The sequence below is a fragment of the Dicentrarchus labrax genome, unplaced genomic scaffold, assembly GCF_905237075.1.
Source record: "Dicentrarchus labrax unplaced genomic scaffold, dlabrax2021, whole genome shotgun sequence".
Classification (NCBI taxonomy): domain Eukaryota; kingdom Metazoa; phylum Chordata; class Actinopteri; family Moronidae; genus Dicentrarchus; species Dicentrarchus labrax.
The window spans coordinates 31,065,792-31,090,378 of NW_026136719.1; the positions used below are offsets into that span (position 1 = coordinate 31,065,792).

At 41.5% G+C, this 24,587-nt stretch overlaps 1 protein-coding gene across 1 annotated transcript in view; it reads left to right on the plus strand.

Annotated features, from left to right (window-relative positions):
* tshz3b (teashirt zinc finger homeobox 3b) overlaps nucleotides 1–24,107 on the plus strand; it is a 42,901-nt gene extending 18,794 nt beyond the window's left edge. Inside the window, exon 3 of the mRNA XM_051378844.1 lies at nucleotides 18,820–24,107. Within this exon, the coding sequence (XP_051234804.1) occupies nucleotides 18,820–22,448 (3,629 nt within the window). The 3' untranslated portion in view covers nucleotides 22,449–24,107. The remainder of the gene's footprint in view (nucleotides 1–18,819) is intronic.
* The last annotated feature ends 480 nt before the right edge of the window (nucleotides 24,108–24,587 follow it).

Sequence of the window (24,587 nt, forward strand, 5' to 3'; positions counted from 1 at the left end):
CGCTTTACAGTGTTGTATTAGAAAAGAATGCAGTTAAAACAACCAAAAAGCAAATAGCACAATGACCAAGTATCAGGGAGAAGAAAACACTGAATTTGTCCAAACTGAAGCTTATTAAAAGTAAATGAATGTTAAAAGAAAAACATGATACAGACTAATTGTGAATAAAGTTCCTACAAATACCAAAAAAACTCATATCTGCTCAAAATTCATCCACATAGCTTGTTTTACATAAGTCACTTAGTCAGGGGTCATCAGTTTACGCAATTAAATGAAAAAACATACTACAGAGAGAATTATGAAAAAGGTTCCTAAAAATATCTGGCTTCTCTCTCAGAATTCATCCACATAGCTTGTTTTACCTAAACTCAATAATGTCACTTAATCAGGGGTTGGGAAGCACTGACTTCAGTCACTGTTCCTATTGAAACACTAGCCATTTGAGCAGCCTTTGTGACAAAGCTCCTCTTTCAAGGCACTTAAATCTCTTCCTTTTGCCATCTTGATACAAAATCACAATCAACTGGGCCTGCTCAGCATTTTCATACATGCCATAATAAGATTTTAATTGCTTAATTGTACCATGCAGTGCACCTGTGTGGAAGCATCTGCATCCCTTATGTTACTCTGCTCATTTATTGAGGTTTTTCCTTTAAATTGTCACCCGTCTGTATTTTGCAGTGCAGGTAAAGACAGGGAGGGAGGTAGGTATGAAGACATAGGGACAGATAGGAAGAATCAACAGATTGACAGATACTTACCCAGGTAGTTGTGGAGGATAGAGAGGGAGCAAGAGTGGAAGGGAGACATGCAGCTATAGAAATACACAGAGCAGGGGAGGGGAGACAGCAGAGATGGAAGCAGCAGACAGAGCATCAGTCAGCATTTAACATTTTGCTTTCTACCTATTCTGCCACTCTTCCAGGAATGATTTAGCCTCAAGCCTTGCCCCAGGTTATATCCAGTCTCACTGCACTCTCTCTCTCTGTCTCGCTCTCTCTCCATCTCCCACCCCCAATTGCCTTTCTCTCTCTCACACACACACACACACACACACACACACACACACACACACACTTTCTGTGCTGTAAACATCACAGAACCCTGCGACACAGAAATGAAAGCCTCTGTTTTGATTGAACTAAATGAAAGAACACTGGCTATTTAAAGGCACATTGTCACACAGAATCACAAGCGATCCACAGTTGGGGAAGCAGACAGAGAAAGGAGGTGTGTGTGCCAGTGTGTGTGTGCCTTTCATTAGCACTTATAACCCAGTCAATAGACACTTGATTGGTTAACATGTAGCTATTGATTCATCGACCATTATAAGCTCGGGTGTTAAACGCCTCCCCGTACACAGCTACAACCGCAACTGTATGAGTGGAATTAACTCGGAAACACTTTGCACTCATATCTGAAGGCCTGGAAACAGAATGCATCTACAGTGATGTTTTCCTTTAAGTCTCACCTTTTAATTTTTGTCTGGTTGGAGTGGTGGGTGAGTTAAATATTATGTACAAAGACCAAGTCCTTGAGACCACAATAAGTGTGTGTTTTTGAGTAATCTATTATTTTTTCAGCATTCTTGAACTCTAATCAGCCATGATTAAAAAAAAACAACAACAATCTGAATAATGTCCGTTAAATAACTCCCTTATGTCATATGGGCCTCATTTCACTTGGCTGCACTGTATGAGTCGTCACCACACAGCTTAAGCCAAAGCAACCATTGTATATGTCAGCCAAGAATTTTGCCGATTAAGACTGATGGATTCATCCACTCTGACTTCTATCACGGGAAGCTGAAGCTGTGTCACTCTGGTATGAAAGCGAGACAAGATATCCATTATTTGAAAAGAAATAAAAAATCAACAAAAATGATTGCCAGACTCAAAAGTTAAACTCACTGTGAAATGTTACAGACATTACAGAGCATCCCAAGGCTTTAACGTACGAGCCGGTAACTTCGATGTAAATATTTGTGCATTAAAATTAATGAGCACCAGCTATGAGATAGTTTTGTTTGGTCATGCACAAAGCATAAAATTAAAAATACTCTGAGAGATAGAAGCTATTTAAAAGCATGTCCCTCCCAAATTAAGTTCAGCTTTTGAATGAAACGTCTCATTCATCAACATTTGTAACGTCACATCCCTTCAATTTCAGCTTATCCAAAAACCCAAAATTGACTCTTTTGGTGCATGAGTATTTTTAAAAATGCTGTCGGGTCAAATTGTCTTCGATCGCTATAGATAAATGCGACCCATTGTCTTGTCTCCAGTGCCCAGGGTGATGGGGTACAAATGCAGTTTTGTGTGGTGTGTGATTTTTTTTCCCTTTCACACAGATAATGTGATCAAGTCTGGAAAAACCTCCTATACTCTTATACTCGGGGTATTTTTAGTCATATGCCACGTGATTGGGGGCTTTTGTTAAAAGAGCAATCTTGCCACAGGATTTTGTGTGTCTGTGATTAAAAACACACACAAGGGTTGTTTTTGTAAATAAACCTGGCTGTGAGCTGATTTTTATAAACAGACTTTTTAGCAGCTTTGTTGGCATGTGGCAGAGTAGCTGACTCTCTCTCTCTCTGTGTGTGTCTGTGTGTGTGTGTGTGTGTGTGTGTGTGTGTTTAAGAGTGTGTGTGAGAGACAGAGAGAAAAGTTTGTCACTTCCTGTCGATACAGGAAACACCGTAGACAAAGTCCTGACAAGACTCAGTGTGTATGGATTCCACAGGGCTGATACAAATGCAGACCAGCACACACAAACACACACAAAAACACACAAACACACATCATAGTGAGTGAGTGTCTGCACGTGTGTGCAGTGCACTGTGTGTCTGTGTATGTGGCAGTTATGTTGTAAATCACACTAATCAATTGTGGCCTGTGTCAAGGCATGCCAGACATCACGAAGGGTCTGTTTTACATTGAGGGGGAACGTGTGTGTGTTTGTGTGTGTGTGTGTGTGTGTGTGTGTGTGTGTGTGTGTGTGTGTGTGTGTGTGTGTGTGTGTGTGTGTGTGTGTGTGTGTGTGTATGCAGCTGTCACATGATGTCCTGCACACAGCTGTCACAAATCACAGTTATGTGTCTCCAACACCACAGTTACTGTACGCATCCTGCTGGTATGTGTGTGTGTGTGTGTGCAAGGCTGTTACATGGAGAATCTTCCTGACATAATATGGGGCAGCAGTGGAATGGTTTGATGTAAGGGGCTGACTTGGTGGTCACACACATCACACACGCACATATAAATATCAGGAGAACATTTTCAGCTTTTTTTGTTTTGTTCGTTTTAACATCCAGTCGCCATCTGCATATTAGCATTAGGTTTAATGACTTGCTCAGGGGTTCATTGGCATGGAGGAGACATCGGCAGTCAAGCATGTGTATAGTGACCACTGTCTCCCAGCAGCTTCCACTTAAGCTACTGTTTTATTTTAGACACACACACACACAAACACACACACACACACACACACACACACACACACACACACACACACACACACACACACACACACACACACACACACACACACACTCACACATATTGTTGTCTCTTGAAGGTGGTTAACAACTACAATTTTAATAAAGTAGGAAAAATGAAATCCAGACTTTATGCACATTTTTAAGTGTGTTGTACATTTTTAGAGTTTATAGTTTATTTTTAATTGAATAGCAAATATTCCAAGATTTTAAAAATATTAATTGAAATATTATGAATTACTTGCATCTAATAGAATACAGTGATGTATGGTACTTAGGTGCATCAGCATTTTTAGAAACATGAAAATACTCAATACTGCATAAACAAACTGTATCACTACATTCATTTTTGTAGTTCACTAAAACCAGACAGGGCTAATGTCCTGTAGGTAATAAATATAGTAAAATGTGTCTTTCCAGAAATCAAAACTAATATTAAGAAAATAAAAACATAACATCTTTAAACCTTTAAACTACTGTATTGCAATGTTTGACTACACAGTATTTGTCCTTATCAATAATTAGAACTAGTTTTTTACCACAAACTGTTGTGATCCGTGTCTGGGAATTTTTGGGGGAAATATCTATAAAGAAAATAATGGAAAAAAACTTTGTCAAGCAGCATGTTCAGACTTGCTGCTTGTTTCTAACATTTTGCCACAAATATTACATCATTTAAGTAATAAATATTAGTGAACATGAGGTAAGTAAATCTTATTCCACTCACTAGCTGTGACAGTTGTCGCTGTTCTGATCCATTAAACAGCAAGTGTGTATGTTTGGATTAAACCTAAAGCACACAACCATTAATACACTGCAGTGTTATTTGCCTATACATGACACCATAAGCAAAATATGTTAAAGTAAATTACTGCAGAATGAAAGAAAATGGTAATGTCAGAGAAAGAGAATGTCCAGAAATAATAAAAAGAAGGGAACATATTTAAAAGACAAGTAAGGCACATTTTCATTAACCTTCTCAATTTGTCTCGATGCATCTTGAGCTCTTTCATCTCTTCTTGTGTGTGTGTGTGTGTGTGTATGTGTGTGTGCGTGTTTGCATGTGCATGTCTATGTATTCCCTTAAGGCTCGGTTGCCATAACAGCACTGTGAGGTTGTGTAGTTAGACAGGGCCTTGTTTGCCTTCTTGCTCTACCTGTAGCCTGGGTGACATGTCTTGTGGGCTCTTTCATATACTGAGGTGTTTTTACAGATAAACACACACACACACACACACATACACACAAGGACACACACTCACACACACATACATCACTGGTACCATTCTGACATTATTTGCACGACATAAAATACCTTTCTTCACTTTTTTTTTTGCTGGTCTTCGGGCCTAATTACATGATTTAAAATGGCGGTCTCCTTCCTGGCGTAATTCATTGCTGTCTGTGTATTTACCGCCCGGCTGGAAACACACACACACACACACACACACACACACACACACACACACACACAGTTGCACAAATCCAGTGCTTTGAAACTGAAAACCCATCTTTCCTCTCTGACAAAGTCACGCACGCTCAGACACACACACACTGCACCCCATGGACCGGAGGAAAGGTGTTGATGGCTTGGCGAGGGCCAGAGATCCATCATGTGACATTTCTGCAGTCGTCCTAACATGCTAACAACACGCTACCTACCAATCAACGTCAGGGAACAGCCTTGTTTTTAACTCTCAGGTTGCGTTTTAATTTCATGTTACTGCAGAGATGATGAAGGGGGAGAAGTTAAGGTGTATCAGAAGTCAAATGAAGAGAGAAAAAGCAAGCCTTTGATACAGAGCCACTTACAGGAGGTCCCCCAAGCTGCTGTATCAACATCTAATTAAAACTTTATTGAAACTATGGAACAATATAAAAAAAGACAGAAGCCTTTGTGGGATTGCTTTTTATGAAACCCCCTTGGATATTTTAATTTAAAGGAAGGCCTCGGACTTTGAAATGCAGCATTTAAATGGGCTGAAATGCCATTTTAGAACAGTGTTTAGTGTGTGTGCGTGTGTTTTCTGAAACACACTGTGGAATGGCGGTGACTTCATTTCGCTCTTTTCGTTTCGTTTCAGTTTGCAGCTCTTTTTGTCTCAGTTATTCATGTTCTATTTATTGGCATGACACACAAACAGCAGTGTTTGTTGCCAAAGCAAAACACAATAACAGACACTGAAACGAGAATAAATAGCACTTATGTTACATGTGACGCACTTGGAAAATAATTGTGAGGATATTAATGAGAAACAAGTAAAATGACAGCTGATGTTAGCGGACGATGAAATGACTTTGTGTTTTCTCTGCGTCCACGGCACCGGTTGTCCTCTCTGTCTCTGCTGGTGATCATACACATATTGACCAGGTTTATTTTGAAATCTTGGAAAGTATGTGATTTTTTTTGATGATGTGTGCAGCGTAGAAAGAAAAGAAGCTGCAGCTCTTCTTGGGACAGAGAGGAACTGTTGACTGTGCTCACTGTGTCTGGGTCTTGTCAAGGCTTCTGTCAGTTCAGTCACATCGGCCAGGTTGTCCATCATTATGGGCTTGTCTGTTTATATCCAGTAAGTTTTCACAATATGATACTAGAGAAATAGTAAGATAAGTAACCTTATCTTAACCCTGAAAAAATTCTTCTTTACGGCTAAGGAGAGGCAAACTGCCCTCCCTTTACATGATTATTCTAATCCTCCTCTGCTTTTGGCTACATTCACACTGCAAGCATTAGCGCTCAGTTCTGATTTATTGCTTTTTATGTTTGGCTGTTCACATTATTTTTTAAATGTGGCCCATATCAGATTCCAGTGTGAACAGGTCACGCTCTTGAGCTGAGCCGCATGTGCAAAAGAACTACAACATGTCATACACAAACATGGAGGTCGCTGAAGAGAACGTGTGTGGTTGATGTGCAGTGGAAAAAATGCACAAAAAATCAGACCTGTATATGATTTGGACCATATGTTGTCGCTGTCAAGCGGAATCCTTGTATCTCCATATTTTGTCTTACTTTCAAATATTTAACCAATCAGAAGGATTAAAACCAACAGTATCAACCTTGGCCACACAGTCTTCAGTTATTTTTAAAACACAGGGTTTCTTCATTTCCTGAAAAGTAAGTAGTTTTGGACCTACAAGGTTTCCACTACTGACAGTTACAATATGAAAATGGTCCAAATCAGAATCGAAAGTATCAGATTCCATATGATCTGTGCTGTTCACACTGTCATGAAATATATATATATATATATATATATATATATATATATATATATAATATATATTTTTTTTTAGCTCACATATGAGCTAAAAAATCCAGTTTGGGTAGTGTACCATCACTGTCGACCTGGAACCTCATATCTCCATATCTCCATATTTTGTCTTTTTTTTTCATAAATCAAGGCTATTGGTCTCTGTTTACATACTGTAAATATACAGTAATGTACTGACACAACTGTGACTAGTACTGTGTGTTAATTTTACAAGAATGCAGTAATGAACTGCAAATTCCTTTCCAGTTTAATTCTAAAATACAGTAAGAAACTGTAAAAAACGTTGCTGGAGAAGCTGCTGCCAGTTAATTACTGTAAATTTAAAGTGAACACTAACTGGGTTAATGAAAAGTATTAAAACCAACAATACCAACTTCAATTATTTTTATGGTTGTAACGGTTATGGACATACAGGGTTTCTACCACCGACAGTGACAGTGAGCTAAAAGAATCAGGTCTGGGCCACTCTTTCCTGCAGTGTGAACGCAGCCTTTCAGAACATTTGTTTCTAATAAGTATACAATTACAACTGTAATTCGGGCAGTCGCCTTAAAACCCAACTTCATAAACTCCACATTTACAAACATGTCAGCATGAATGACAACGATACTTGAATTCCTGTAAAAAAAAATATGGAAAGCCAGTGAAAACAGGCCACGTAGTGTGTGTGTGTGTGTGTGTGTGTGTGTGTGTGTGTGTGTATACAGTCACATTAAACATGTGTGACTGTGACTCTAAGCCTCATTAAATGAGCCTCATACATGGCTCGGTGCTGTAAACATGCTAATATTTCTTAATGGCACTTTCCTACATTGATATGCATGTGAACTCTGGGCCGTTAACCCCCTCCACCCCGCTTGCTCATCAACAAAGACCCGTGCACACACACACGCGCACATACTCGTCACCATTACGGGGCCCCCTGGCTCTCTTTTCCATTAATATCAAGTGATTGAGCGTAACATTAGCAGATAAAGCGGAGACTAAGATGACATATATGCTGTGGATGGAGGAATTAAAGCCTAATATAATCACTCGGCCTTGCATAGGGAGAAAACCATCGCTCGTCACTACGCCTGACATTTTGATTTCCGACGTTTCTAGCACAACAAGAGAGCAGCGGGGACAGATGGAGACTGATTTCTCTTTTAAGTAAAGAGATACTTAAGAGATTGTTCAAAGGTCTCCCACACACACACTGTAACCTGGTACCCAAGAACACACAAAATAAACATGCATGCACACGCAAAGTATTGATCTCTTACCTCTTGGGAAGGAGGTGTGTGTGAGGTGTGTTTGCGGGCGAGTGTGTCTTTGAGCTCTCGGTCCGGCTGGTTATTTTCAGTGGAGAGCACATCAGTTTTTATTAGCTTAATAAATCACCTTTGTTGTCAATCAAGCAGCAGAGAATAATTGGATATGGTTGAAGCCTTGCGTGATGGATTATAAATCATTCAAGATTAAATTAAAAGATAATGCACAAACTTAATGGTTTGTGTTTTGCAGTCTAAATTGCCTCGGAGCAGTGCTGTTTTCCAGCTTTATTGCCAGCCGTTTTTCTTTCCTCTAAAACCCCTCACAATTTAAACCTTTTATTGCTCAGACGGAGCCTCGCCACAGCTCTTTTACACCTGTGTTTTGTTTGTTTTACAAATTCATTTTTGGGAATTCTCTTCATTTCTTCGTGGAGGAGGTGCATTTCATTTCAGATGCGGCTGTTTTTAGTGAGAGTATGGGTCTGGGTGTGTGTGTGTATGATGAGTTGCATGCACCATCTCGCTTTATATGGATTTAAAGGCCTGAATCTGTCTTTGAGTGGCTTTCAATCAGTTCTCAGCAGACGCACCTCAGGCCTGCACCACTGATAACCAAACGGAAAACAAAAACAGGCATTAGTGCACAAGAAATGCGGGGAAAAGAAAAGAAAAGAAAGACGACACACAAATGCAGGCAGGAAGAGACAGAAAAAGAGCTATATCATGTATATTATGCTCCGGCGGCCAGTGAATTTAAGTGTGCCCGTTTGCGTTGGAACAGAGCGGGCGTTATCATAATCGCCTCCTGCCTACTTGACAGGACCTTAAAGTGATCCTGTCATTTTATTTACACCCAGACCACTGTGTGATTTACTACGAAACACACACGCATGCACACACACGTACACAAACGTTCCCCCTTGCTAACTTCCCTAGCGAGCCCGGCCGAGTAGGTCGGATGACATCTTTTGATCAGAGCTGTCCAAAGAGATCAGAGCAGACTGGCAGGTAATAGATACCAAGCAACTAACCAGACTGCACTGCAAAGAGTGTGTGAATGTGTGTACCTCTGGCAGCGTGCATGTGCGATTGTGTGTAGGGAGGATAGAAAACATAGACATTTGTACTCTCTATTTTAGCAAACCTCTCTCAAAGTGCAAACTGACATTACTGCATAATCGTGGCTGGCATACAGCTGCGCTTTCCTTTGCAACGTATTGTTCGAGCCCATGCATTATAGCATTTTTCTTCTGTTGTTGTGTGTGCACTCGCCTTCTTGGCAAGTCAGACCTGTGACAAATATGAAAGAAAAAGTAAAGGAAAAAACAAAGGAGGCTCATTAGTGAAAGTGAAGGAGAAAAGAGCAAGCCTATGTGTGTGTGTGTGTGTGTGTGTGTGTGTGTGTGTGTGTGTGTGTGTGTGTGTGTGTGTGTGAGGCGGACCCGAGATGACGGACGCAGAAGGAGAGAGGGGCATAGAGGGAAAGAAGAGGCAGGAAAGGGGCAGAAAATGGCAGTGAGAGAGAGGAAGAGCAGAGGACGAGTGGGAGGTAAGGATAGAGGGAGTTAAGATAGGAGAGAAACAAATGGGAGACGGTGGAAATGATGGATCTTGCGCAGCTCTGCTTGGCTAACTCTGCACATCCCACCGGTTTTTCTTTTTACACACACACACACACACACACACACACACACACTTCCCCCAGGATGAGTGCTCATGACCCCAAGTTGCCCTGTGGGCTTTGAGTGTGTGACTACTCCAAGTGCAAGTTATCTGAATAACAAAGGACAGGCAGAAGATCATTGACAACAAACAGTTGCCCACTGATAATATTTGTATCGTGTGAGCAAGATATTGCGCACACACACACACACACACACACACACACACACACACTGATATTTATTTTGGATGTCGCTCTGTGTATGCATCACCTACAAGGTGGTACATTTAACCAGACACCTCCATGTGTTGCCAACACACACACATAAGCCCTGTGCTAACATTTAGCATATATTATGTTGTTCGGTGCTTTAACTTGGCCAGTGCTCAACACCACAAACTATCTCACATCCGATTTCTGTCCAACTGAGTACCGTTGCTACACACTTTCCAATGAGTGGAGATACGCATGATGTAGTCACTGTAAATGCTGAGGAAGTGTCCTGCCCAACAGGCTGCAAGAGGAGGAAAACCCTCCATAAATGGTCTCTACAGAGCAACCTTCAGAGATATCAGTGGTACATTTTTTTGATAAATTGCATAAACTGAGTATCATTAGTATTATGTAGTATGAATTTGTAATTTTGGCATCAAATGACCAATTCTTTCACACGATTTCTGCTAAATGCTGCATGTGCATGCCGTGCAGGCTGCTGGGTCAGAGCGCTGGCACCTTTCTTTATTCCAATCCAAGCAGTGAATTTGTGGCTAGCAGACAACTGCTTTATGTCAAAACTTTGAAACTGAAAACATTTAGCAGCTCCAAAGGTAAATGCTGTGCAGTCTTAAATGATGTGGGAAGTTTTGTTTTCTTTTGTTTTATTAGGTGAGGAAAAACAAACCAACAACAATATGTTCTGTATTATTAAATGAATTAGTGCTAGACTAGATGAATGTGGCGTTCTTTTCACTCCCCTGCTAACACGTGCACTATCCCTTTAATGTCATTTAGCATTGATTCCCTGGTGGTTGGTCGAGCATCAGTGTGCTGTTTGAAATGTGTTCTGGTCTATAATGCACACATTAAATTCCCGCACTGTTCATTTCATTCAGTTAAAAAGTAATTAAGAATTATTTTTCTATTGGGCTTAAGACATACTCTGAAGCTGAGGAAGAGCTTTCTAGCAGCTAATGCATGGGCCTCATTATGGTTTTACCTTTAGTAGCACATAGAAGAGCGTCGTCTGAATTTGACTAACATTGTCACAACTCAGCCACTTTTCTATTCTATTTTTCATTTGTCACATAAGTCATTTTTTTCTCTGTCCAACATTTGATTGACTTCTCATTCATATTTCTGTTAAATTCGATCTTAATCTTATTCCTTTACAGCTCCTCCATAATTAACTAGCAGCTTTACAGTCGGAGTGAGGTCACATAGAGGCTCAGCGCTAGTGTGTGTGTGTGTGTGTGTGTGTGTGTGTGTGTGTGTGTGTGAGAGAGAGAGAGAGTGAGGGTGTAAAATATTCACCTCTCTCGTGTGTGTTTAGGATGCCAAGAGTTAGACATAGCTGGAAATTCTGACTCGATAATTAGTTGGCACACAGTTTTTACACTTTTGTCTGTATTTTTTTATAAATAACAAAATATGGCTGCTTTTAGACTGCACCCTCACCACACACACACACACACACACACACACACACACATACATAAAGTTAAAAGTAACTGTTTAGGTGTTAGTTGACTTCAAATGTGTGTAAAACTGTATATTTTGTTAAAGAAACACTGTGAATGTATAACTATGATGCACGCACTCTCTCTCACACACACACACACACACACACACACACACATCAGTGAGCGTGTCAGCAGCTCTCTAGCCCAGGCATACACTCTTGTATTGGCACTGTAACAGCAGCATGTAAATACACTGTCAGCAGCTCCCCAGCTGAGTGGCATGGAGAGATGATTAGCCAGGCTAACACCGTTCACACACACACACACACACACACACACACACACACAAACATTTACGGACATACACAAGCGTCTGTGTTTCTGAATAATCGCAGTATTTTAGTGTGTTGCGACGCCGCTGCAGCCACAGACAGACACACTAACTGTTGCCACTCCAAATCTAATCTCCCCTCTCTCATCCTCCCTCTCTCTCTCGCTAACGCCACTGCCAGTATGTGCTGTATATGCTAATATTATCTCAGCCTTTTTTGAAAGGCTTTTTGCATATTTCGGACTATCGTGCTGTTCATTACCGCTTATCAGCGTGGAGCTAGTTCCACATAAAAATAATTCATATATACAGATACAGGCCTGAGAACAAAATATAAAATACATTTTAGAGGATACAGCTAACAGAAAAAAAGTATCTCACTGCCATTATTGAAATATGATACAGGATAATAGGTAGTCAAATCAAACTGAATCAAGCTAAAAAACAAGTTTGAGCAAATCCATTTGTTGGTTTTAATTTATATATATTCACATTATTAAGATAGTGCTCAAAAATAAACATCACAAATTCCAAACAAAAACAACCATCCTAGCATTATATATGAATCTACATGATTTTAGTAAACATCTTTTTATTATTATATTATCTTATATACATTTTTGCCACAACTTTATGTTTTATTCTGATAATGGGCTTTTTTCTTTATCTTTAAGGCTTTCTCCAAGTAACCAAATCACTCTTTGTTCATCATTCATGTTGTTACAGAGCTATGGCATCGAACAGTGGTTCCCAACCGTTGTCCTTAAGGGATCCCTTTTTTTCATTTAATTGCGTAACCTGACGACTCCTGACTAAGTGACTTATGTAAAACAAGCTATGTGGATACATTTTGAGCAGAGATGAATTTTTCTGGTATTTTTAGGAACTTTATTCACAATTAGTCTGTATTGGGTTTTTTTTAACATTAATTTACTCTTAAATTAAAGCTTAAATTTGGACGGATTTCCAAGGCAGTGTTTTGTTTATCAGAGAGTGAAGGCTCTGTGAATATAACTTGTTTTCAGATTTTAAATAATAATCTAAACTTTAAAAATAACAATTTCATTTAGTTTTCTTCGAAGAAATTAATGAAATGCTGAGCTACAGGCCTACTGTCTATATTTTTTTAAAGTTTTCTTACAACCCATAAAATCAAGAATGCTTGAACCCCCCATTAAGCTTTGGCGATCTCCAGGTTGGGAACCACTGGCATAGAACACTATTGTAGGCGCTTGTAGGAAAACTGACTTAATATTGCTAATAACCCATTTTACATAGAGCCTGCTGGTGGGCGATTGGTGGTATCCACCCCTTTAATATCTTTGCCTGTATCGTGGACAATACTGCCAATTAATAACTAAGAATGTTTTATGATGATTTGGATTTTTGGATCATGTGATGAAAAACTTTGATTTTGTCTGCGGTTTGATTTGCTGGACTGAAACATTCCTCTCTGGGATTTTATCTAGAAATGGTCTCTTCATAGATCATGTCATGATATATCCTACTGTACTGTATATTGATATCGTAACATAAATCCCATTCTCTGATACAGCGGACTGGAGAAATAGTTAGCTTGCTGTGCTTGTTTATCATGGCAGAATTGGGATATTTCACACTGCAAAAGTAAAATGTATACTTTACAACATAGTGGTTTGTTTTGAAATTTACAAAATATATGTCTCAGGATAAATCCAAAATATCCAAATAAGAATGTAGTTTGTGCTCATACTTTTTCATTTTATTCTTATTCTGAGCCCTAGTAATAAGAGCAGAGTAGAAGAATTACACGAATGCCAGCTTTTGGCCTATAAATCATGTAAGATTAGCATAATAGTATAAACACTGAAGTGACTACCAAAAGCAATGTAGAAATGTGATTCTAAAAACCCTAGAAAGTACATTTCAAATGCCTCGTACCTATTGCCTATTACATGAGTATTAAAATATTTAGCAGGCAAAAAAACCCATAAAAAGCCATAAAAGCCATAAAGTAGAGTCAGTGTAATGTTACTTTATGCTAGTTAGCCCAGCATGCATTCTGCAGTGACTCACTAAGGCATGTGCGGTGATGTTTCCAGCAACATGGCGTGCCAGTGGAGGACTAATTAGTTCATCATATTGCAATGATACTGTAAATATGTTACAAGTCCGGTAAGTCATGTAGCTGGTTGAAGGAAGAGCTCCATTCGTCAGGTGTCGGGGTCGATCGAACACCTCTTGGGATCGATAGCACGCCTCGCCAATCCCAAGGCGCTCACTGCAGACTGCCATGCCCCTTTAACCACCCTCGCTGCACGCACACACACAGAAGCCACCCCACCAATTTGTCAGTGTATGTCAAATCACAATAATTAAGCATTATCGATCTTAGATTCAATTAACTTCATTAACATGGGTTGCACTGCTGATTGGGGAGGGGATGGGAAAAGAGGGAGGGAGGGAGGGAGGGGGGAGGGTGAGGGAGATTATAGGATCTCATCAAGTGGGAAATGGCGGGGGGCGGGGGGTAACCATGTTACACACAAATATACAAAAATACACTCACACATAGGAGAGAAAATTCGAACTGGGGGTTGCTCTCATTTCAGGCCTCCAGACTTGTCTTCAGCTTTGTCTCAACAAAAACATTGCCCTACATGAGGCTGATGTGGACAGTCTGTCCCCCTCTCTCTCTCCCTCTCTCTCTCACACACACACACACACACACACACACAGACACACACACGCACACACACACTGAAACTACACGGTCCAAGCAGAAGTGTAAACAGACAGCTCTGACGTGCCTGTGTGTCTGATAGGGCTGTTAAGTGGTTATATAAGCATGATAAACTGTTTCCTAACATCATAACATCTGCAGAGTGCATAAGCATTTCCTCACTCTACACACAGACAGGAACACAGACACACAGTTCAGAATCACAGCTTTGTAAGTGTTTTTGATGTGACTGTAAATCTGAATTCTCCATTTACTTCCATTTGAGCCATTTATTATTAGCATTATTTACTGTAAAAGCAGGGATTAGTGGTTTTGTTCAGATGTCAGGAATAATTTCCAAGCCCTTCTAGCTCTCCCAGAAACAACTGTGGTGCTTGCCTCGGCTTCCAAAATCGGCAATCTCTCCCAGCCTGAAAATGAGATCAAACCACCTCTTCCACCCTGCTGACAATTCATCTGGAACTCTCCGTCTCTCTCTGTCTACTAATTAAAAGAGCACCTGTATACCCAGTGTGTTGGGCCCAGGCTTCTTCTACTGCAGTGGTTGTATGTGTCTGTGTGTGTGTGTGTCTCTCTGCGTTGATGGGTTTCTCCATATTTATCTCACTATCCTAGGTCATAGTGTTGTGAACCTCGCAGCCTGGACCTAAGCCAGTGGCCTTGGGGATCATCTCTGCATGTTCATGTTTGTGTGTGTGTGGCCTCAGTCTTGACTTCCTTCCAAGCCAAGCCTCCCCTCCTCCTCCTCCTCCTCCTCCTCCTCCTCTTCTCCCCTCAGTCTCTTCTCCCTCTAAAACATTTATTCATGTCTCCTTCCTCCTTCCTGTCTTTGATTTGCACTATAAATTCTGTCGCAGCTTTATTTGACTGTGCAAGCTACAACAATAAATGCAATAATGGATAAGGTAGAGAGTGACCCTTTCCCCATCTTGAACTCCTCACACACAAACACAGTGAAAACCATGTTCTGCCAGCTTTTGGCTAAAGAATGGAGTTAGGGCAAAACTGCTGGCAAAGTCTACTGTTAGGGAAAGTGTACATCAGTTATTCCCAACCAAGGGGATTCTTATGCAGTGTGTGGCAAGATCGGAGTAAATAAGAAAATTTGCAAATCTGATATATTACCCAAAAAATATTGACTGGTTTCAGGTTGATTTTTAGTATATTTATTGTCACGATGACCAATAAACTACCAGCTATGACAGGCTGACTATACAGGACTGCAAGATTAATCGCAATATCCAAATCTCAGAAGCTGCAGTTTAAAAAAAAACAAACATAGAATGTGTGACAAAATAGCATTATAGTGAAATACTGTAGTGCTGCAGGCTTATAGATCTTGTTCTCAGGAAGTAAGAAAACATGTTTATTTGGTATTATAGACCCCAACACAATAGTAATATTTAGTTAATAGTCAACAATTTCAATATCACTGTGTCTTGAATTAAAGTGTATAATTATATTCATTTTATTAAGTGTTAAAATGTGGAACATAGTGAGAGGTGTTGACATTGGGGCACTTGAGCTCATCTCAAGACCAAAAATCACTAGTATACATTACAAAACACAAATGTTGCCATTGCCAACAGTGGATGGTGACATGCCAAAGAAAACTAAGTTCAAAATGAACTTAAACAAGCCAATTTTTTCACACTAAAGGATATTGTGGTTAGGATATATAAAATTGCTGAAACTGCCATCAGCAGGGTTTATGATGTCACAAATGCGAACCTAAACTGTCATTGTAGCGCCTTTAATGCAGGCCATTGTATCAATTTATTGTAACACTGTATCTATTAAATGTCAAAATGATGCCATATTTCAACATCCTCTGCCTCAGACAAGTCCAGAAATCAGTCGTGCGCTTCATGCTCCATGTAGGTGGATGTAGCCTACACACCAAGGTTTCATTCAGCAGCACACTATACCGGTCTTGGTGGCAAACACTATTTTCTCCCTGATCCTCTGCATGTGTCTCTATACATATCACACACTCGCAGGTACACAGATGGGCACCCACACACAAATACACACCATGTTCTTATCACACAAAGGCAGCTAATTTGAAGTGGAGTGTGTACGTTGTGTTTTAAAGGAGATTTCACATTGATGTTTGGCCTTGATGAGAGCACCGGGCTGCTGTATTCGGCTGTTTCCTCAGCCAGAGCATTGTTCTCTTAAACAGCTGTCGTTTTGGCTGATTCAGAACAGATGGCATGTACATGTGGGTTTGCTCGGCTGCATGTATGTGCGGGCGGGTGGATGTGTCTCCGAGACAGAGTCGGGGGGAGAGAGAGAGACAGGGAGAGATGGGGAAGCTCGGAGAAGGGGAGAGTGTAGGTATGAGTTTGTGCGTGTCTGTGTGTGTGATATCCATAAATGTTAAAACATGCAGCTAAATTGGATCATCAAGGTTTTAAAATAGATGTACTTGAATAAAATAAAAGACAAACAACAGTAAATCATGCAGCGTGGATGGGGTCACGTGACCCTGCAGTTTTTGGATTGCACATAACAGCATCTAATATAAGATAACATGTTTGAAGTATTTCAAATGGATCCTTTTTGTTAAACTGAACACTGGAGCAGACTGCATGTTCAACAGAGAAGCTTCCTGAAATTGCCTGAAGGCAAAGAGTTGTTAGGCTACAGCAGTTACAGTATAACTGTGTGTGTGTGTGTGTGTGTGTGTGTGTGTGTGTGTGTGTGTGTGTGTGTGTGTGTGTGTGTGTGTGTGTGTGCCGGTTTGTGTGATGGGCTCTGGGATATCTGTGTCTCTGTGCATATGTTTGTCCCACGGCGGTGTTGTATCATTGCCGATGGCAACCAGTGGCCTGACAATGACAGAGACTCCTCTCTGTTTTGCTGCTGATGCAGTACTAGCACATACACCGATACACACACAACCTGCAGTGCTCAGTTAGAGATTGGAGTCTGCAACAGCTGAAGTGTGTTGTATGAAATGGCTGGCAGGTTATGTAGGTATTACTTGTGAAGGCCCATATTTTCCAATGTTTTCAAGCTCGTATTTTTACAAACTGTAGGTATAATTATTTTGTCAACCTAGTTAACTTTCTATTTTTTTTTTCTCTTTATGTTGTTAATAAGGAATTTTACTGTGCATTTTAACCATAGATCTAACATTTATTTAACCTTTGAGTTGGTAGATTGTGATTGAATATGTGCTTCCGTGCCACACCCATCCCACTGACCGGCTTACTCTGTGTTTACATACCAGCTCAGATGAGTGATGGCCTGTTACAGAATGGAATGCAAGGCACAAGGCCGCTGACGTTCACACACACACGCTCATCTTCTTTGCCAGTGTAGTTGCTAAAACAAGAGGTTTGTGTATGCATGTGCCTATGAGTGCTTCAATTATTATTCAGAAATCCACAAAGTGTGGGCATTCAGCATTTCTCATCTTATGTTGTTTTATCGTTTTGATAGACTTATTAACAAAAGAAAACATTCATAGATGTAAAAAGAGGCGAGACTGTGATTTGTCTCGATACGTATTTTCTCTGTATGATTTCCATTGTATTATAGTTAAACTAGAGGGATTTGAATATAAATTGAAAGCCTCAAGCCCACTCCCCGAAGCTAAACTGTAAATAATAACTCTAAACTTTTTCTAATCTTTGGTAATTGAAGCAAATGGGTTTTGCGGGGAGAGATTTGTTGCAGGCAAACGTACATACATTCATTTTTATTTACGAGGAGGCGAGGGCTGAGCAGTGTAATGAGTGAAAATGCATGCTTAATTTAAATGGCGAGTGTGTCTGTTAGGGAATGCATTAGAGTCTGCAGAAGAAGCGTAAGACATATTAATTGACAGACAGGAACCGCTGTCTCCGAGGTTGATACAAGTAATTTATTACTTCAGAAACGAATGCCACCGCCAGAATGTGCTTCATTAATTTCAAATTTAGTTTTAATTTCAAGCTGTTGCCCCTTGAGAAGAATAAGGTGGCAACTTCTGTTTGAAGAGACATTTTTCCCCTCTCCCTCCCTCCATCTTTCTCTTTCCATCCTCCATCTCTCTCTCTGGCTGTCTCTGATTTTCTGCAGTACAGAACAAAGACCTGGGGGTGGAGAGAGAATGGGAGGGGGTGGCGACTTGATTCCAATTTGAAAACAATGTCAGTGTAAAAGGGGGAAGTTAGAATAGAATTACTGCAACAGTTCATGATAGGAAAGACTTTGTCTGTGAATGTCATTAGATGATTGCTCTGTTTCTAGTGCAGAACGTGAAAATGTCAGTATCTTGCATTTCTATCAGTTCCCTGCTTCGTGAACAAACAGGAATACAGAGTTGAGAATCTAAATCTTTAGATATGCTGTCATTGTGGTTCTAACAAATCTCTCTTTGTTTTTTCTTGTCTCTGCCTGAGCAGCATATGTCCCTGAAGATGAGAAGGAAGCAGCCCTGTTGGATGAGGACCTTGATGGAGACGACTCAGCTCAGGAAGGGGAGGAGCCTGTCGCCAAGTTTCTATGCCAGGACAGGCCAGGATCCACTGGCTTCCATGACTCCCCTAATGCTGCTGACTTTTCTGGTCAGGAGCTCGACAGTGAGTCTCATCTGAGCGAATCCAGTGACAGAATGTCTGATTTTGAGAGCTCCTCGCTTAAAAATGAGGATGACGTCCTACTTTCTAAAGACCCCTCAAATGCCCTGTCCCTGTCTTCCTCGTCTGCCATGATGGTTGCTGCCAATGCCGCTGCCCCAGTAAGTGGAGATGAGGCCATATTAGCCACAACAGGATCAGTGGCTGACAGTCTGGAGAAGATGAAGGCCATTTACACCTCTTTCCTGACCAACTCCTATTGGTCCACACTGAATCTGAACCTGACCCAGCCCCCTGCAGAAAAACCCCCTCGCAGTCACAGCAGCAGCAGTAGTAGCAGCAGTAGCAGTAGCTGTGGTAGCGGAGGCTATGACTGGCATCAGACAGCTATGGCTAAAACCCTCCAGCAGGCCTCACAGAACCACCAACACAGACTTGGCCTGGTCCAGCATCCCACAGTGGCTATATCTCAAGCATCTACAGAACCAAACCTCTTTAGTACTGTCCAGCTGTACCGACAGAGCTCCAAACTGTATGGCTCTATATTCACTGGGGCCAGCAAGTTCCGCTGTAAGGACTGCAGTGCGGCCTATGACACACTGGTGGAGCTCACAGTGCACATGAATGAGACAGGCCACTACCGTGATGATAACCACGAGACAGATGGTGAGGGTGCAAAACGGTGGTCAAAACCCAGAAAGCGTTCCTTGCTAGAGATGGAGGGGAAGGAGGATGCACAGAAAGTTCTGAAGTGCATGTACTGTGGGCACTCCTTTGAATCTCTTCAGGATCTAAGTGTCCATATGATCAAGACGAAACACTACCAGAAAGTGCCTCTGAAAGAGCCAGTTACACCAGTGGCAGCTAAGATTATCTCCTCAGCTCGTAAGAGAGCTCCTATAGACCTAGACATCCCTAGCTCACCTGACTCTAATGGAGGCACACCTAAGCCCACCTCGCTCAACGACTCTAATGACATACTCCAGAAGGTCACCAACCCTTACATCACACCTAACAACCGCTATGGACACCAGAACGGTGCCAGCTATGCCTGGCAGTTTGAGTCCAGGAAGTCACAAATCCTTAAATGCATGGAGTGTGGCAGCTCTCATGACACACTGCAAGAGCTAACTGCTCACATGATGGTGACAGGACATTTTATTAAAGTCACCAACTCTGCTATTAAGAAAGGAAAACCCATTATTGAGTCATCCACCCCAGCCCCCACATCCAATTCAACAACTGAAGAAAGGGTCCAGTCTGTTCCCTTGGCTGCCACAACCTTCTCCCCTCCACCTGCCCCAGTGCCTCCTCCAACCAGCATCTCCCCAACTGCCATGGTTGTGGAGATAAAAAAGGAGGAGAAGGAGGAGGAATGCACTAAAGAGTCCATCATCAACAATGGTAACAATCTCAACAAGGAGAAGAAGGTAGGAGGCGAGGATGAGGCCGAGGAGAAGTTTGATGTTTCTTCCAAATACACTTATCTGACTGAGGAGGACCTGGATGAAAGTCCAAAAGGGGGTCTTGACATCCTGAAGTCTTTGGAGAACACAGTGACCTCAGCCATCAACAAAGCCCAGAATGGAGCCCCAAGCTGGGGTGGATATCCCAGTATCCATGCTGCCTACCAGCTCCCAAACATAATGAAGCTCTCTTTAGGCAACTCTGGGAAGAGTTCCCCCCTTAAGTACATGTTTCATGGAGGGGAGATCCTCTCTCCCACTGGTAAGCCTCTGATCTCCCCTTCCAGCCGCCAGACCTCCCCACTGCCCAAAAACAACTTCCATGCTATGGAGGAATTGGTCAAGAAAGTGACAGAGAAAGTGGCCAAGGTAGAGGAGAAAATGAGAGAGCCCAGTGGTGTTGTGAGGGGCTCTCCTCTGAGACGTACCACGCCCTCACCCAGCAACAGTGAGGCAGGGGACTCAGCCCGAGGAGAATCCCCCAAAGAAAACAGAGCAGGAGGCTGTAAAACTCCTGAGAATACATGTGGAGTGGAAAAAGTAGTAGGCAATGGAAGTGGAGCCAATCACAGAGATTCAAATGGAGATATTTCCATAAAAGAGTCTGTGGAGAATGGAGTGGAGTCCACAGCTGTGACATCCCCCCTGCCTGCCTCCCTGTGTGGCAGTACAGCTATCATCACAGACCATCCACCTCCAGAACAACCATTCGTCAACCCTCTCAGCGCACTGCAGTCAGTAATGAACGTTCACCTGGGGAAGGCCGCTAAGCCTGCCCTGCCCTCCCTTGACCCCATGAGCATGCTGTTCAAGATGAGCAACAGCCTGGCAGAGAAAGCAGCGGTCGCTGCCTCCACCCCACCAGCACAGACCAAAAAGCCCAGTAATGACCACTTAGACCGCTACTTCTACCAGCAACATCTAAACAATGACCAACCCATAGATCTCACCAAAGGCAAAAATGCTGACAAAAACAGCAATAGTGGTTCTTTGGGTTCAACAGCTCTCTCTTCTACTATCTCCACCCCAACCTCAATTTCACCTTCCTCCACTGTCACTATGACCAAAGCCTCAGCTGCAGTAGCTTCCTTTATGGCCACCTCCCCTTTGAGAGAAAATGCACTGTCAGACATCTCTGACATGTTGAGAAACCTGACAGAGAGTCAGGCTGTCTCTAAGGCCTCCACACCTACCAGCCTGTCCGAGCGCTCTGACATTGAAGGTGTCACACAGGAGGAGACAGAAGATATTTCACCAGCCCAGAAACGTAAAGGCCGTCAGTCCAACTGGAACCCTCAACACCTCCTCATCCTACAAGCCCAGTTTGCTTCCAGTCTGAGACAAACAAGTGATGGCAAATACATGATGTCGGACCTGAGCCCACAGGAGAGAATGCACATCTCCCGTTTCACTGGCCTCTCAATGACTACAATATCCCACTGGTTGGCTAATGTTAAGTACCAGCTGAGGAGAACCGGTGGCACCAAGTTCTTGAAAAACTTGGATTCAGGTCACCCAGTGTTTTTCTGCAGCGACTGCGCCTCTCAGATCCGCTCACCATCCACGTATGTCAGCCACTTGGAATCCCACTTGGGCTTCCGTCTACGAGATCTGGCCAAGCTTTCTGGGGAGCAGCTGCTCAGCCAGATATCGCAGCAACATCATCAACAACGCCATACCAAAGGACTATCTGAAAAACTGCTTTCTAATCTTCACCCATCCAGCCACCCTTTACCCTCCTCTCTACCCACATCCCTACCATCTTCCTTACCCATCTCCCTGCCCTCATCCTTAACCACCTCTCTGCCCTCAACTGAATCCTCGTCACCCTCCCCCGACAACGACGACGACAGTGGGGCCGTGTACCAGTGCAAGCTCTGCAACCGGACTTTTGCAAGCAAGCATGCGGTCAAGCTTCACCTGAGCAAGACTCATGGGAAGTCCCCAGAGGACCATCTCATGTATGTGTGTGAGCTGGAGAAACAGTAGCACTGACTGTGGACAATGCTGCATTCTTTTGTAATGGCTCACTCTTTCTTGCCCTGTCTCTCTTGAGCATTTCACAGACATTTCTTTCGAAGAAAATAAAGGATTATTAACGTGATGGAACTGCACAAAGATGGCATACAACTACTGCTTTAAGTTTTGGCACATGGTTTTAAATTTTGTGTTGTAGCAGTTGCTTTTTCTTTTTGTTTCTCTGGCCCAAGACAGGACAGGAATAGTGACTTTTTTCAAAATGTGCAGACAGGGGCTGTTGTCATTGAGAAGATATAGTATATGAAGGTTTAAAAAAAGAGATTCTAAAATGAAGTGGTGTGTATTTTGAAACTTGTGTAAATGGAATTAAGGTCCTTTATATTTTGGCATCACTGGGTTGTGATAAGCTGCATGCATAAATGAAACAGTTTAGTTAAACATTTTATAACTAAATCTGGTGCACTTTCCATGATTTTGTTTTCTTTTTTTTCACTCTCCCGCTCGCTCTATCTTTATTCTTCTTTTTGCTGGAGTCAGCATTTAAAATTTAACCCTCTGAGTACGTTAAAGCACTTCTACACCTAAGATCCAAACATTATCGACTCAAGATTTGGGAATTTAAGCTATTGTGAGAATTAGATGGACAATGTGTGCATTGTGTCTGCAATGCCCGTTTCCCAGACATACAGTCTAATCCTATACATGAAAGCATTTCATAAAAAGGAGATTCTCTATTCACTGCAAGGTTTTCATTTTGGGCTTAATATTTGTCTGAGAGATGCTTGCAGGACTTGACACAAGCATTGTAGCTATGTGGTAAGAAAGAAAAAAGAAATCTGAAGTATTTTACTTTGGTCGATCAGGGACCTATATTAATTCAGGTCTGTGTAAAATATGTATATAAAAACATATTAACTACTTCCTGTCTAAATTATGCATCATTTCTATATTTTTAATTTAAAAGGATTATGACTATCTGCTGGTGCACAGTATATGAAGACATAAATAAAATTGTTTTGCACAATAGTTTTATAAATGTGTTATTTAATCAAAGGATACGAAAAAAGATAGGTAGCAAAAGGATGACAACAGGTGAATCTTTTTATTCCCAACTCGTGCTCAAAGGGTTAAAGACTCTTTTTACCAGACACTACTCTTCATGTGCCGCTGTATGAAGACTAAAAAGATATAAAAGGTTGTACAAAAAAGATGTTACTTTATGAAGATATTTCACATGTAAACTGTTATTTATAAGCACTCTTGGTTGTTTCATATCGTTGAATGCCTTTTCGATTGGTCCTATTTTTTTGTTCTGTCTAATTACTCTGCCATGATTCCACACTGCAGCTTTATCTTTTTGGGATATGAAAGGTAACCATGGTTACACTAACCTCTTGAGTGACAAGTTCTGCTACATTTTTGGCAGTTAATTTGCTGAAGTAACTGACAGCTGCCAGTGTAGAGAAATAAAAAAAAATCCTTATGTGTAAAATATCGGCATGTAAACAGCACAGATACTGTAATGCATTCTGTGCCGTTAGTCTTTTTCATTTCGTTCTTTAGTTTTTCTGTTGTTGTTGTTCTTGACAATGAACCCCCATTATATGACTTCATATAACCTTGTTTTCTACTGCAGCATTAAAAAAAGGAAACCGTTTTTTGCAATAATGTGTGTGTGTGCATCTTGTGTCATGGCTATCAATTATGTGTGTGCTGTGCAGTCCCTAATGAGCACATTAGACTGGGAGTGTGTCAGCGTCTGTCTGTGACGAGCTGCAGACTAGTTTACAGTGAGTGGCAGAAGCGGGGCCGTGTGGGAGACAAACACACACACACACACACACTCATATGCAAACAGACACCTCATTGTTGGGCTTTCCCACAAGCCTCTTCTGCTGTCCTAGTGGCTTAGACTAAGGCATATATTGCATATATAAGACTGAGCCTGTAACAAAAGGTACGGCCACAGGAACAGTTAACAATCAAATGGGGAAAAAAGTTGTTTAATCATTGTGAGGGGGCAGTGGAGCAATCAAACAACCAGAAAGCAACCAAGCTCCATTCTAACCTTCTTTATCTTTCCACATGGGATATGAAAATATAAAGAAACACACACACACACACACACACACAAGTTCCCCTTCCATA